The following is a 13,857-nucleotide window of genomic DNA, read 5'->3' as shown; positions in this document are numbered from 1 at the left end:
ACTGAATAGAGCCCTAAATCTTCAGCTTTACAGACTGAATAGAGCCCCAAGTCTTCAGCTTTACAGACTGAATAGAGACCCAAGTCTTCAGCTTTACAGACTGAATAGAGACCCAAGTCTTCAGTTTCACAGACTGAATAGAGCCCTAAATCTTCAGCTTTACAGACTGAATAGAGCCCCAAGTCTTCAGCTTTACAGACTGAATAGAGACCTAAGTCTTCAGCTTTACAGACTGAATAGAGCCCTAAATCTTCAGCTTTACAGACTGAATAGAACCCTCAACTTTACATACTGACTAGAGACCCTTAAATATGTGGGAAACACTAAACAGTGTGAGCGGAGAAGATGCAGAAGACCAGGGATTCATCAGGACCACCAATGAGAACACATCACCTCTGGGGTACCATTACTCCTTGCAATTCATGCAACAGAACTTCATGAATGTTTTATATTTTTTATTATACCATTATTTAAGTCAGTTAAGAACAAATTCTTATTTACATAGACAGCCTAGCGGGGAACATTGGGTTAATTAACTGTCTTGTTCAGGGGGCAGAACGACAGATTTTTTTTTTTACCTTGTCAGCTCGGGGATTCGAACTTGCAACCTTTCGGTTACTGGCCCAATAACCACTAGGCTACTTGCCGCCAAATATCTGTCCTCTAAAATATTATATTATATCAGCTGAACATATGGCAATACACAAAACAAGTCTATGCAACATAAATGAGTAATCTACATACTTTATCTACAAAAATTATACAAGGTCATTATTTTCTTTAGGAATGTAGTGAAGTCAAATTAAAAGTTGGCAAACAATATAAATAGTAAAATACAGTACAGATACCCTCCAAAACCTACTAAAGTATTTTTACTTAAGTACTTTATACCACTGGGTGGCAGTACAGGTGGCGATACAGGTGAGGCTGTCAACTCCTTTTGGACACTGTGTGAATTTATACAGGTGTGTCAGAATCCGCTGAGTCTGTGCCATACAGCCACCATCTTCTCAGGGTGAGAAATGCTGTCCCTCCACTGCTCTGCTGCTTCCTGTGTTGGGCTGTCGAAGCCAAGGTGAACCTGTAGAAGCAGTTATGAAAGTTATGTAACTGGCCTAATCTTAGAACTCAATTTAAGACTTGCTGGCCTGGGCATCAGTCAGCCTAACTGGTATTTAAGACTTGCTGGCCTGGGCATCAGTCTGCCTAGCTGGTATTAAAGACTTGTTGGCCTGGGCATCAGTCTGCCTAGTTGGTATTTAAGACTTGCTGACCTGGGCATCAGTCTGCCTAGTTGGTATTTAAGACTTGCTGACCTGGGCATCAGTCTGCCTAGTTGGTATTTAAGACCTGCTGGCCTGGGCATCAGTCAGCCTAGCTGGTATTTAAGACTTGCTGACCTGGGCATCAGTCTGCCTAGTTGGTATTTAAGACTTGCTGGCCTGGGCATCAGTCTGCCTAGCTGGTATTAAAGACCTGTTGGCCTGGGCATCAGTCAGCCTAGCTGGTATTAAAGACCTGTTGGCCTGTGCATCAGTCTGCCTAGTTGGTATTTAAGACCTATTGACCTGGGCATCAGTCTGCCTAGCTGGTATTTAAGACTTGCTGGCCTGGGCATCAGTCAGCCTAGCTGGTATTTAAGACTTGCTGGCCTGGGCATCAGTCAGCCTAGTTGGTATTTAAGACTTGCTGGCCTGGGCATCAGTCTGCCTAGCTGGTATTTAAGACCTGCTGGCCTGGGCATCAGTCAGCCTAGTTGGTATTTAAGACTTGCTGGCCTGGGCATCAGTCTGCCTAGTTGGTATTTAAGACTTGCTGGCCTGGGCATCAGTCTGCCTAGCTGGTATTAAAGACCTGTTGGCCTGGGCATCAGTCAGCCTAGCTGGTATTAAAGACCTGTTGGCCTGTGCATCAGTCTGCCTAGTTGGTATTTAAGACCTATTGACCTGGGCATCAGTCTGCCTAGCTGGTATTTAAGACTTGCTGGCCTGGGCATCAGTCTGCCTAGCTGGTATTTAAGACCTGCTGGCCTGGGCATCAGTCAGCCTAGTTGGTATTTAAGACTTGCTGACCTGGGCATCAGTTAGCCTAGCTGGTATTTAAGACTTGCTGGCCTGGGCATCAGTCAGCCTAGTTGGTATTTAAGACTTGCTGGCCTGGGCATCAGTCAGCCTAGTTGGTATTTAAGACTTGCTGACCTGGGCATCAGTTAGCCTAGTTGGTATTTAAGACTTGCTGACCTGGGCATCAGTTAGCCTAGTTGGTATTTAAGACTTGCTGACCTGGGCATCAGTTAGCCTAGTTGGTATTTAAGACTTGCTGACCTGGGCATCAGTTAGCCTAGTTGGTATTTAAGACTTGCTGACCTGGGCATCAGTTAGCCTAGTTGGTATTTAAGACTTGCTGACCTGGGCATCAGTTAGCCTAGCTGGTATTTAAGACCTGTTGACCTGGGCATCAGTCTGCCTAGTTGGTATTTAAGACCTGCTGACCTGGGCATCAGTTAGCCTAGTTGGTATTTAAGACTTGCTGACCTGGGCATCAGTTAGCCTAGTTGGTATTAAAGACCTGTTGGCCTGGGCATCAGTTAGCCTAGTTGGTATTTAAGACTTGCTGACCTGGGCATCAGTCTGCCTAGTTGGTATTTAAGACTTGCTGACCTGGGCATCAGTCTGCCTAGTTGGTATTTAAGACCTGCTGACCTGGGCATCAGTTAGCCTAGTTGGTATTTAAGACTTGCTGACCTGGGCATCAGTTAGCCTAGTTGGTATTAAAGACCTGTTGGCCTGGGCATCAGTTAGCCTAGTTGGTATTTAAGACTTGCTGACCTGGGCATCAGTTAGTTCTTGAGAGAGTAACACCTTCTGTTGGCTCTCGCTGTTTATTAAGTACTGAAACAAAGCCTTTTATGTGTGTGTTTTTCCCTGTTTCCTTTAGATCAGGTTTCTATTGACTCTCTATCCTTAATTAGTGTGTGTTTTTCCCTGTTTCCTTTAGATCAGGTTTCTATTGACTCTCTATCCTTAATTAGTGTGTGTTTTTCCCTGTTTCCTTTAGATCAGGTTTCTATTGACTCTCTATCCTTAATTAGTGTGTGGTTTTCTGTTTCCTTTAGATCAGGTTTCTATTGACTCTCTATCCTTAATTAGTGTGTGGTTTTCTGTTTCCTTTAGATCAGGTTTCTATTGACTCTATCCTTAATTAGTGTGTGTTTTTCCCTGTTTCCTTTAGATCAGGTTTCTATTGACTCTCTATCCTTAATTAGTGTGTGGTTTTCTGTTTCCTTTAGATCAGGTTTCTATTGACTCTCTATCCTTAATTAGTGTGTGGTTTTCTGTTTCCTTTAGATCAGGTTTCTATTGACTCTCTATCCTTAATTAGTGTGTGGTTTTCTGTTTCCTTTAGATCAGGTTTCTATTGACTCTATCCTTAATTAGTGTGTGTTTTTCCCTGTTTCCTTTAGATCAGGTTTCTATTGACTCTCTATCCTTAATTAGTGTGTGGTTTTCTGTTTCCTTTAGATCAGGTTTCTATTGACTCTCTATCCTTAATTAGTGTGTGGTTTTCTGTTTCCTTTAGATCAGGTTTCTATTGACTCTATCCTTAATTAGTGTGTGTTTTTCCCTGTTTCCTTTAGATCAGGTTTCTATTGACTCTCTATCCTTAATTAGTGTGTGTTTTTCCCTGTTTCCTTTAGATCAGGTTTCTATTGACTCTCTATCCTTAATTAGTGTGTGGTTTTCTGTTTCCTTTAGATCAGGTTTCTATTGACTCTCTATCCTTAATTAGTGTGTGTTTTTCCCTGTTTCCTTTAGATCAGGTTTCTATTGACTCTCTATCCTTAATTAGTGTGTGTTTTTCCCTGTTTCCTTTAGATCAGGTTTCTATTGACTCTCTATCCTTAATTAGTGTGTGTTTTTCCCTGTTTCCTTTAGATCAGGTTTCTATTGACTCTCTATCCTTAATTAGTGTGTGTTTTTTCCCTGTTTCCTTTAGATCAGGTTTCTATTGACTCTCTATCCTTAATTAGTGTGTGTTTTTCCCTGTTTCCTTTAGATCAGGTTTCTATTGACTCTCTATCCTTAATTAGTGTGTGTTTTTCCCTGTTTCCATTAGATCAGGTTTCTATTGACTCTCTATCCTTAATTAGTGTGTGTTTTTCCCTGTTTCCTTTAGATCAGGTTTCTATTGACTCTATCCTTAATTAGTGTGTGGTTTTCTGTTTCCTTTAGATCAGGTTTCTATTGACTCTATCCTTAATTAGTGTGTGGTTTTCTGTTTCCTTTAGATCAGGTTTCTATTGACTCTCTATCCTTAATTAGTGTGTGGTTTTCTGTTTCCTTTAGATCAGGTTTCTATTGACTCTCTATCCTTAATTAGTGTGTGGTTTTCTGTTTCCTTTAGATCAGGTTTCTATTGACTCTCTATCCTTAATTAGTGTGTGTTTTTCCCTGTTTCCTTTAGATCAGGTTTCTATTGACTCTCTATCCTTAATTAGTGTGTGGTTTTCTGTTTCCTTTAGATCAGGTTTCTATTGACTCTCTATCCTTAATTAGTGTGTGGTTTTCTGTTTCCTTTAGATCAGGTTTCTTATGACTCTCTATCCTTAATTAGTGTGTGGTTTTCTGTTTCCTTTAGATCAGGTTTCTATTGACTCTCTATCCTTAATTAGTGTGTGGTTTTCCCTGTTTCCTTTAGATCAGGTTTCTATTGACTCTCTATCCTTAATTAGTGTGTGGTTTTCTGTTTCCTTTAGATCAGGTTTCTATTGACTCTCTATCCTTAATTAGTGTGTGGTTTTCTGTTTCCTTTAGATCAGGTTTCTATTGACTCTCTATCCTTAATTAGTGTGTGTTTTTCCCTGTTTCCTTTAGATCAGGTTTCTATTGACTCTCTATCCTTAATTAGTGTGTGTTTTTCCCTGTTTCCTTTAGATCAGGTTTCTATTGACTCTATCCTTAATTAGTGTGTTTTTCCCTGTTTCCTTTAGATCAGGTTTCTATTGACTCTCTATCCTTAATTAGTGTGTGGTTTTCTGTTTCCTTTAGATCAGGTTTCTATTGACTCTCTATCCTTAATTAGTGTGTGGTTTTCTGTTTCCTTTAGATCAGGTTTCTATTGACTCTATCCTTAATTAGTGTGTGGTTTTCCCTGTTTCCTTTAGATCAGGTTTCTATTGACTCTCTATCCTTAATTAGTGTGTGGTTTTCTGTTTCCTTTAGATCAGGTTTCTATTGACTCTCTATCCTTAATTAGTGTGTGGTTTTCTGTTTCCTTTAGATCAGGTTTCTATTGACTCTCTATCCTTAATTAGTGTGTGGTTTTCTGTTTCCTTTAGATCAGGTTTCTATTGACTCTATCCTTAATTAGTGTGTGTTTTTCCCTGTTTCCTTTAGATCAGGTTTCTATTGACTCTCTATCCTTAATTAGTGTGTGGTTTTCTGTTTCCTTTAGATCAGGTTTCTATTGACTCTCTATCCTTAATTAGTGTGTGGTTTTCTGTTTCCTTTAGATCAGGTTTCTATTGACTCTATCCTTAATTAGTGTGTGTTTTTCCCTGTTTCCTTTAGATCAGGTTTCTATTGACTCTCTATCCTTAATTAGTGTGTGTTTTTCCCTGTTTCCTTTAGATCAGGTTTCTATTGACTCTCTATCCTTAATTAGTGTGTGGTTTTCTGTTTCCTTTAGATCAGGTTTCTATTGACTCTCTATCCTTAATTAGTGTGTGGTTTTCTGTTTCCTTTAGATCAGGTTTCTATTGACTCTCTATCCTTAATTAGTGTGTGGTTTTCTGTTTCCTTTAGATCAGGTTTCTATTGACTCTCTATCCTTAATTAGTGTGTGTTTTTCCCTGTTTCCTTTAGATCAGGTTTCTATTGACTCTCTATCCTTAATTAGTGTGTGTTTTTCCCTGTTTCCTTTAGATCAGGTTTCTATTGACTCTCTATCCTTAATTAGTGTGTGTTTTTCCCTGTTTCCTTTAGATCAGGTTTCTATTGACTCTCTATCCTTAATTAGTGTGTGTTTTTTCCCTGTTTCCTTTAGATCAGGTTTCTATTGACTCTCTATCCTTAATTAGTGTGTGTTTTTCTGTTTCCTTTAGATCAGGTTTCTATTGACTCTCTATCCTTAATTAGTGTGTGTTTTTCCCTGTTTCCTTTAGATCAGGTTTCTATTGACTCTCTATCCTTAATTAGTGTGTGTTTTTCCCTGTTTCCTTTAGATCAGGTTTCTATTGACTCTATCCTTAATTAGTGTGTGGTTTTCTGTTTCCTTTAGATCAGGTTTCTATTGACTCTATCCTTAATTAGTGTGTGGTTTTCTGTTTCCTTTAGATCAGGTTTCTATTGACTCTCTATCCTTAATTAGTGTGTGGTTTTCTGTTTCCTTTAGATCAGGTTTCTATTGACTCTCTATCCTTAATTAGTGTGTGGTTTTCTGTTTCCTTTAGATCAGGTTTCTATTGACTCTCTATCCTTAATTAGTGTGTGTTTTTCCCTGTTTCCTTTAGATCAGGTTTCTATTGACTCTCTATCCTTAATTAGTGTGTGGTTTTCTGTTTCCTTTAGATCAGGTTTCTATTGACTCTCTATCCTTAATTAGTGTGTGGTTTTCTGTTTCCTTTAGATCAGGTTTCTTATGACTCTCTATCCTTAATTAGTGTGTGGTTTTCTGTTTCCTTTAGATCAGGTTTCTATTGACTCTCTATCCTTAATTAGTGTGTGGTTTTCCCTGTTTCCTTTAGATCAGGTTTCTATTGACTCTCTATCCTTAATTAGTGTGTGGTTTTCCCTGTTTCCTTTAGATCAGGTTTCTATTGACTCTCTATCCTTAATTAGTGTGTGGTTTTCTGTTTCCTTTAGATCAGGTTTCTATTGACTCTCTATCCTTAATTAGTGTGTGGTTTTCTGTTTCCTTTAGATCAGGTTTCTATTGACTCTCTATCCTTAATTAGTGTGTTTTTCCCTGTTTCCTTTAGATCAGGTTTCTATTGACTCTCTATCCTTAATTAGTGTGTGTTTTTCCCTGTTTCCTTTAGATCAGGTTTCTATTGACTCTATCCTTAATTAGTGTGTTTTTCCCTGTTTCCTTTAGATCAGGTTTCTATTGACTCTCTATCCTTAATTAGTGTGTGGTTTTCTGTTTCCTTTAGATCAGGTTTCTATTGACTCTCTATCCTTAATTAGTGTGTGGTTTTCTGTTTCCTTTAGATCAGGTTTCTATTGACTCTCTATCCTTAATTAGTGTGTGGTTTTCTGTTTCCTTTAGATCAGGTTTCTATTGACTCTATCCTTAATTAGTGTGTGGTTTTCTGTTTCCTTTAGATCAGGTTTCTATTGACTCTATCCTTAATTAGTGTGTGGTTTTCTGTTTCCTTTCAATGTGGTTTCTATTGACTCTATCCTTAATTAGTGTGTGGTTTTCTGTTTCCTTTAGATCAGGTTTCTATTGACTCTATCCTTAATTAGTGTGTGGTTTTCTGTTTCCTTTCAATGTGGTTTCTATTGACTCTATCCTTAATTAGTGTGTGGTTTTCTGTTTCCTTTAGATCAGGTTTCTATTGACTCTATCCTTAATTAGTGTGTGGTTTTCTGTTTCCTTTAGATCAGGTTTCTATTGACTCTATCCTTAATTAGTGTGTGGTTTTCTGTTTCCTTTAGATCAGGTTTCTATTGACTCTCTATCCTTAATTAGTGTGTGGTTTTCTGTTTCCTTTAGATCAGGTTTCTATTGACTCTCTATCCTTAATTAGTGTGTGGTTTTCTGTTTCCTTTAGATCAGGTTTCTATTGACTCTCTATCCTTAATTAGTGTGTGTTTTACCCTGTTTCCTTTAGATCAGGTTTCTATTGACTCTCTATCCTTAATTAGTGTGTGGTTTTCTGTTTCCTTTAGATCAGGTTTCTATTGACTCTATCCTTAATTAGTGTGTGGTTTTCTGTTTCCTTTAGATCAGGTTTCTATTGACTCTATCCTTAATTAGTGTGTGGTTTTCTGTTTCCTTTAGATCAGGTTTCTATTGACTCTATCCTTAATTAGTGTGTGTTTTTCCCTGTTTCCTTTAGATCAGGTTTCTATTGACTCTATCCTTAATTAGTGTGTGGTTTTCTGTTTCCTTTAGATCAGGTTTCTATTGACTCTATCCTTAATTAGTGTGTGGTTTTCTGTTTCCTTTAGATCAGGTTTCTATTGACTCTATCCTTAATTAGTGTGTGGTTTTCTGTTTCCTTTAGATCAGGTTTCTATTGACTCTCTATCCTTAATTAGTGTGTGGTTTTCTGTTTCCTTTAGATCAGGTTTCTATTGACTCTCTATCCTTAATTAGTGTGTGGTTGTCACGCCCTGACCATAGTTTACTTTGTATTTTCTATGTTTTGATTGGTCAGGGTGTGATCTGAGTGGGCATTCTATGTTTCATGTCTTGTTTGTCTATTTCTATGTTCAGCCTGATATGGTTCTCAGTCAGAGGCAGGTGTTCGTCATTGTCTCTGATTGGGAACCATATTTAGGTAGCCTGGGTTTCACTGTGTGTTTGTGGGTGATTGTTCCTGTCTATGTGTTTTTCACCAGATAGGCTGTTTTAGGTTTTCGTTACGTTCATCACGTTCTTTATTTTGTAGTGTTTGCATTGATTCGTGTTTTACGTTTGTTCATTAAAACATGGATCGCAATCTACACGCTGCATTTTGGTCCGACTCTCCTTCTCATAAAGAAAACCGTTACAGAATCACCCACCACCAACGGACCAAGCAGCGTGTCAACAGGCAGGAGCAGCGCGAGGAGAAGCGCAATAAGGATTTCTGGACATGGGAGGAAATCCTCGACGGGAGAGGACCCTGGGCTAAACCAGGGGAGTGTAGCCGCACTAAGGTGCAGCGGGAGAAGAAACAACAGGAACAGCCCAAGGAGGAGTACAGTATGGAGTATACTACTTGGGAGGAGATCGACAGGTGGGCGGCCGACCCAGGGAGAGTGCCGGAGCCCGCCTGGGATTCGCTGGAGCAGTGCGAGGAAGGTTACCGTAGAATGGAGGCGGTGAAAGCAGAGAGGCGCTGGTATGAGAAGGCAGCACGGCGACGCGGATGGAAGCCTGAGAGGCAGCCCCAAAAATTTCTTGGGGGGGGGCTAACAGGGAGTATGGCTATGCCAGGTAGGAGACCTGGGCAGACTCCCTGTGCTTACCGGGGGGCTAGAGAGACCGGACAGGCACCGTGTTATGCAGTGGTGCGCACGGTGTCTCCAGTGCGGGTGCATAGCCCGGTGCGGTATATTCCAGCTCCGCGTGTCTGCCGGGCTAGATTGAGCGTCGAGCCTAATGCCATGAAGCCGGCTCTACGCAGCTGGTCCCCAGTGCGTCTCCTTGGGCCGGTTTACATGGCACCAGCCTTGCGCTCGGTGTCTCCGGTTCGCCTGCATAGTCCAGTGCGGGCTATTCCACCTCGCCGCACTGGCAGGGCGACCGTGAGTATTCAACCAGGTAAGGTTGGGCAGGCTCGGTGCTCAAGAGCTCCAGTGCGCCTGCACGGTCCGGTTTTTCCAGTACCACCTCCACACCCCAGTCCTCCGGTAGCAGCTCCCCGCACCAGGCTTCCTGTGCGTGTCCTCGGCCCAGTACCACCAGTGCCAGCACCACGCATCAGGCCTATAGTGCGCCTCGCCTGTCCAGCGCTGTCGGAGCCCTCCTCTCCAGCGCTGTCGGAGTCTCCCGCCTGTTTAGCGCTGTTAGAGCCTTCCTTCTCTACAGCGCTGCCGGAGTCTCCCGCCTGTTCAGAACTGCCAGTTAGCATAGAGCTGCCAGTTAGCATAGAGCTGCCAGTTAGCATAGAGCTGCCAGTTAGCATAGAGCTGCCAGTTAGCATAGAGCTGCCAGTTAGCAAGGAGCTGCCAGTCTGCAAGGAGCTGCCAGTCTGCATAGAGCTGCCAGTCTGTAAGGAGCTGCCAGTCTGCAAGGAGCCGCCAGAGCTGCCTGTCTGCAGGATGCCGCCAGAGCTGCCAGTCTGCAAGGAGCCGCCAGAGCTGCCAGTTAGCATGGAGCAGCCAGGGCCGCCAGTCAGCATGGAGCAGCCAGGGCCGCCAGTCAGCATGGAGCAGCCAGGGCCGCCAGTCAGCATGGAGCAGCCAGGGCCACCAGTCAGCATGGAGCAGCCAGTCAGCATGGAGCAGCCAGAGCAGCCAGTCAGCATGGAGCAGCCAGTCAGCATGGAGCAGCCAGAGCTGCCAGTCAGCATGGAGCAGCCAGTCAGCATGGAGCAGCCAGTCAGCATGGAGCAGCCAGAGCTGCCAGTCATCTTGGAGCAGCCAGTCAGCATGGAGCAGCCAGAGCTGCCAGTCAGCATGGAGCAGCCAGAGCAGTCTGCCAGCATGGAGCAGCCAGAGCTGCCAGTCAGCATGGAGCAGCCAGAGCAGCCAGTCTGTGTCGACCAGTCTCTTCCAGATCTGCCAGTCGTCCAGACTCTTCCAGATCTGCCAGTCGTCCAGACTCTTCCAGATCTGCCAGTCGTCCAGACTCTTCCAGATCTGCCAGTCGTCCAGACTCTTCCAGATCTGCCAGTCGTCCAGACTCTTCCAGATCTGCCAGTCGTCCAGACTCTTCCAGATCTGCCAGTCGTCCAGACTCTTCCAGATCTGCCAGTCGACCAGACTCTTCCAGATCTGCCAGTCGTCCAGACTCTTCCAGATCTGCCAGTCGTCCAGACTCTTCCAGATCTGCCAGTCGACCAGACTCTTCCAGATCTGCCAGTAGTCCAGACTCTTCCAGATCTGCCAGTCGACCAGATTCTCCCAGATCCGCCAGTCGACCAGATTCTCCCAGATCCGCCAGTCGACCAGATTCTCCCAGATCCGCCAGTCGACCAGATTCTCCCAGATCCGCCAGTCGACCAGATTCTCCCAGATCCGCCAGTCGACCAGATTCTCCCAGATCCGCCAGTCGACCAGATTCTTCCAGATCTGCTAGTCGACCAGGATCTGCTGAAACCGCCAGCCAGCCAGGTTCTGGTAGTTTCTACTACCTGCCTGGGCTTCCTCTCAGTGCTGAGCTTCTTCTCAGTGCTGAGCTTCTTCTCAGTGCTGAGCTTCTTCTCAGTGCTGAGCTTCCTCTCAGTGCTGAGCTACCCATCTGTCCCGAGTTACCTCTGTCCCGAGCTGTCCCTCTGTCCCATGTTATCATTGTGGTGGGTAACCTATTTAGGGACGTTTAGGAGGGGGATTAAAACTGTCATGGAGTGGGGTCCACGTCCAGCGCCAGAGCCGCCACCGCGGACAGATGCCCACCCAGACCCTCCCCTATAGGTTCAGGTTTTGCGGCCGGAGTCCGCACCTTGGGGGGGGGGTACTGTCACGCCCTGACCATAGTTTACTTTGTATTTTCTATGTTTTGATTGGTCAGGGTGTGATCTGAGTGGGCATTCTATGTTTCATGTCTTGTTTGTCTATTTCTATGTTCAGCCTGATATGGTTCTCAGTCAGAGGCAGGTGTTCGTCATTGTCTCTGATTGGGAACCATATTTAGGTAGCCTGGGTTTCACTGTGTGTTTGTGGGTGATTGTTCCTGTCTATGTGTTTTTCACCAGATAGGCTGTTTTAGGTTTTCGTTACGTTCATCACGTTCTTTATTTTGTAGTGTTTGCATTGATTCGTGTTTTACGTTTGTTCATTAAAACATGGATCGCAATCTACACGCTGCATTTTGGTCCGACTCTCCTTCTCATAAAGAAAACCGTTACAGTGGTTTTCTGTTTCCTTTAGATCAGGTTTCTATTGACTCTCTATCCTTAATTAGTGTGTGGTTTTCTGTTTCCTTTAGATCAGGTTTCTATTGACTCTCTATCCTTAATTAGTGTGTGTTTTTCCCTGTTTCCTTTAGATCAGGTTTCTATTGACTCTCTATCCTTAATTAGTGTGTGGTTTTCTGTTTCCTTTAGATCAGGTTTCTATTGACTCTCTATCCTTAATTAGTGTGTGGTTTTCTGTTTCCTTTAGATCAGGTTTCTATTGACTCTCTATCCTTAATTAGTGTGTGGTTTTCTGTTTCCTTTAGATCAGGTTTCTATTGACTCTCTATCCTTAATTAGTGTGTGGTTTTCTGTTTCCTTTAGATCAGGTTTCTTTTGACTCTCTATCCTTAATTAGTGTGTGGTTTTCTGTTTCCTTTAGATCAGGTTTCTATTGACTCTCTATCCTTAATTAGTGTGTGGTTTTCTGTTTCCTTTAGATCAGGTTTCTATTGACTCTCTATCCTTAATTAGTGTGTGGTTTTCCCTGTTTCCTTTAGATCAGGTTTCTATTGACTCTCTATCCTTAATTAGTGTGTGGTTTTCTGTTTCCTTTAAATGTGGTTTCTATTGGTGTGGAATTTCTTTTTGCCTTCCCTTCCCTAGCCACATTTAGTGGGAATCCATTCTGGGAATGTTTTAGGGCACATTTCCTAGTTGCTTGTCCACTTTCAGTGGAGACCCACATGGGTGCTTTTCAGTAACCCTTTCTGTTTTGGTTGTCTGTTAGTTGTTTGTTAGTTCCCTTTGTTGTGAGCGACATTTTGAGTTTGTCTTGTGGGGACGTAACAGACGAAACTGCGTGTCAAATCCACAACGGCTCCCGGCCTTAAGCAGACATTTGCAATTGGCTGCCCGCAGTCGCATTGAGAGAAATTCCTTAGCCTTGTAATCTACACCTTGAGTAGGCTGATAGAAATTATGAAATATTCATTCATTCTTTTTTTGTTTCAATGATTTTTCAATCTGAATGTCATTAATTCTACGTAGCCTACACTTTCTCGTTCTAAACTTCTATCTCAAGTGAGGAGGGTGTGGCTTCATGACAATGTGAGGAGGGTGTGGCTTCATGACAATGTGAGGAGGGTGTGGCTTCATGACAATGTGAGGAGGGTGTGGCTTCATGACAATGTGAGGAAGGTGTGGCTTCATGACAATGTGAGGAGGGTGTGGCTTCATGACAATGTGAGGAGGGTGTGGCTTCATGACAATGTGAGGAGGGTGTGGCTTCATGACAATGTGAGGAGGGTGTGGCTTCATGACAATGTGAGGAGGGTGTGGCTTCATGACAATGATCACCGGAGCAACTGCTCACTGATTTTACACACCGACACAGTTCCACACCGACACCGATAAAAACATCCGCTATGCAGGTGGCAGGTGTCGGCTATTGCCGGGTTAATGCTTGGTCTGATTAAATCTAGGGGCTCTATTTAATCTGGAAAATCTGAAGCGTTACAGCTTCCCGGGGTAGAAATGTAAAGGTCATTTTACGTTGCAGCGTCTACCATGAAAACAGTCTCCGCTGAACTTGGAACATCGCCTTTAAATTTCAATCTCGCTGTAAAGCTGAACTCCCGCTATTCGGATTGAACAGAGCCCTAGGCCTTTCGTCTCACCTGTCCTAGGTAGTGTTTCCGTCTGACAGAACTGCGGCTGTAGAGTTTGACTGACAGCAGGAAGCCCTGGTCCAGAGCGAAGGGGAAGTAGAAAGACTCAGTCCAGGTCAGCTGACCTCCGGAGGACTTCAGGGTGTGAGTCTTCTTCTTCATCACCACCGTGCCCTGCAGCTGCATCAATATCTTCACAAAGAACGCTGGTTGATGGACGAGGGAAGTACAAGGGAAATAGAAAAGAACAAGGGAAATAGAAAAGCACAAGGGAAATAGAAAAGCACGAGGGAAATGGTTACTTAGTAGACAGTGTGTATACAGCTGGCAGATTTTAAAATGGTTCCAGGTTGAAGCTCTCCGACTAACCCTAAACCTAACCTTAACTCATTTTAGAACTGGTTAAATATCCACATCCTGTTCATTAAAACACATTTTTCTCTGTTACAAAGAATGACATACACTATATATACA

At 43.0% G+C, this 13,857-nt stretch overlaps 1 protein-coding gene across 5 annotated transcripts in view; it reads right to left on the bottom strand.

The window, feature by feature from the left end:
• Positions 1-440: 440 nt before the first annotated feature.
• LOC110498294 (tandem C2 domains nuclear protein) overlaps positions 441-13,857 on the bottom strand; it is a 39,737-nt gene continuing 26,320 nt past the window's right edge. For all 5 annotated transcript variants that reach the window (XM_036955361.2, XM_036955362.2, XM_090209669.1 and 2 more), the window contains 2 exons: positions 13,393-13,589; positions 441-1,081 (listed from right to left, as the gene is read on the bottom strand). In XM_036955361.2, the coding sequence (XP_036811256.2) occupies positions 971-1,081; positions 13,393-13,589 (308 nt within the window). In that variant the 3' untranslated portion in view covers positions 441-970. The remainder of the gene's footprint in view (positions 1,082-13,392; positions 13,590-13,857) is intronic.

This window comes from Oncorhynchus mykiss, chromosome 19 (assembly GCF_057628025.1).
Source record: "Oncorhynchus mykiss isolate SJ-2025 chromosome 19, ASM5762802v1, whole genome shotgun sequence".
Lineage (NCBI taxonomy): Eukaryota > Metazoa > Chordata > Actinopteri > Salmoniformes > Salmonidae > Oncorhynchus > Oncorhynchus mykiss.
The sequence above is the reverse complement of the archived record's forward strand: the minus strand, read 5'-3'. Positions and strand labels throughout refer to the sequence as shown.